The 1,638-nt window shown below is 42.9% G+C and overlaps 1 protein-coding gene across 1 annotated transcript; it reads left to right on the forward strand.

The window, feature by feature from the left end:
• The first annotated feature begins 213 nt into the window (after window positions 1–213).
• On the forward strand, window positions 214–1,176 carry LOC108386244 (olfactory receptor 56B2-like). Its single transcript, XM_017644018.3, has one exon. It carries the CDS (start codon window positions 214–216, stop codon window positions 1,174–1,176), a length of 963 nt encoding a protein of 320 aa, XP_017499507.2.
• The last annotated feature ends 462 nt before the right edge of the window (window positions 1,177–1,638 follow it).

The following is a 1,638-nucleotide window of genomic DNA, read 5'->3' on the forward strand; positions in this document are numbered from 1 at the left end:
GAATGTATGGAATTTCATAAAATAAGATTAATATATCTGCCATGTCTCCACCAACACTGCCCCTCTGTAAATATATTTTAGCCACAATAATTTTAAGCACTGTGTTATATTATGTCCTTAGTATTTGACATATTGAAAAGGAAAGAAGAAGCAGCATGCACTTGGTAAAACATATCATGAATATTAACAATGAATATTTTTTCTTTGTGAGAGATGTTCCAGGATCCCAGACATTCCAACGGATCTAAGGTCCAGGTCTCCGAGTTCCTCCTGATGGGGCTCCCTGGCATTCACGAGTGGCAGCACTGGCTCTCCCTGCCCCTGGCTCTGCTCTACCTCCTAGCTCTCACTGCCAACATCCTTATACTGATGACCATCAATCAAGAAGCAGCACTGCACCAGCCTATGTACTATTTCCTGGGGGTCCTGGCTGTGGTAGACATGGGCCTGGCCACCACCATCATGCCCAAGATTCTGGCCATCTTATGGTTCAATGCTAAAGCCATCTCTCTCCCAGAGTGCTTTGTTCAGATGTATGTCATACATTGTTTTGTGGGCATGGAGTCAGGTATCTTCGTCTGCATGGCTATAGATAGATATGTAGCCATTTGCCAACCACTACGCTATCCATCAGTAATTACTGAATCTTTTGTAGTCAAAGCATCTGTGTTCATGGCACTCAGAAATTCCCTCACTACCATCCCGGTGCCCGTGTTGGCTGCTCAGAGACACTACTGCTCACAGAACCAAATTGAGCACAGTATGTGCACTACTCTTGGAGTCACCAGCCTAGCCTGTGATCACACGACAATCAATAGCCTCTACCAGCTAGTTCTGGCCTGGACTCTCATGGGAAGTGATCTGAGTGTGGTTATTTTATCTTATGCTCTGATACTTCAATCTGTGCTGAAGCTGAAATCAGCAGAAGCTGCCTCCAAGGCCCTAAGTACCTGTACTTCCCACCTCATCCTAATCCTATTCTTTTACACAGTCATCATTGTCCTTTCCATCACCCATAGTTCACCAATGAAAGTTACCCTCATCCCAGTTCTACTCAATGTACTGCACAATGTCATTCCTCCTGCCCTCAACCCCATGGTGTACGCTCTCAAGAACAAGGAGCTCAGGCAGGGTTTATATAAGGTTCTTAAGCTGGACACCGTGGGTAACCAATGATTGCATCAATTTCTCACCTTTTTAATTTGTCCAGGTGTCTGCTAAATACTATGCAACAAGTACTTAATGACAGAAGAACTAAGGAAAAGTGGCAATGCAGCAGCTTTTCAGTTATTATATGAATCAGTGGCAACAACTGAACTAAGAAAAAACAGGTGACACATATTTGAAATCTTTGGGTTTCAAGGAAAAATCATAATAAAAAAGAGCAACATCATGAAAATTATTGTCTCAAGGGATCCAAGAGAAATCCAAGTGGACTGTGCTTCCTAACTTCCTCAGACCTCTCTTGCTGCTTCATACATCTCTTCCCTACACGCCTCTTCTGCACTTTCCCTGCTTCAAAATATCTTTCCTCATTTCTAAGTTCATAAAGAAGAAATACTTGTTTTGTGTGCCTGGAGTCAGGTATCTTCATCTGCATGGCTGTAGATAAATATGAAGCCATTCCTTCATCACTGT

Source organism: Manis javanica, chromosome 11 (assembly GCF_040802235.1).
Source record: "Manis javanica isolate MJ-LG chromosome 11, MJ_LKY, whole genome shotgun sequence".
Classification (NCBI taxonomy): Eukaryota; Metazoa; Chordata; class Mammalia; order Pholidota; family Manidae; genus Manis; species Manis javanica.

Excerpts from the sequence above, each read along its gene's own strand:
- LOC108386244 (XM_017644018.3), top strand. The coding sequence starts at position 214 with ATGTTCCAGGATCCCAGACATTCCAACGGATCTAAGGTCCAGGTCTCC.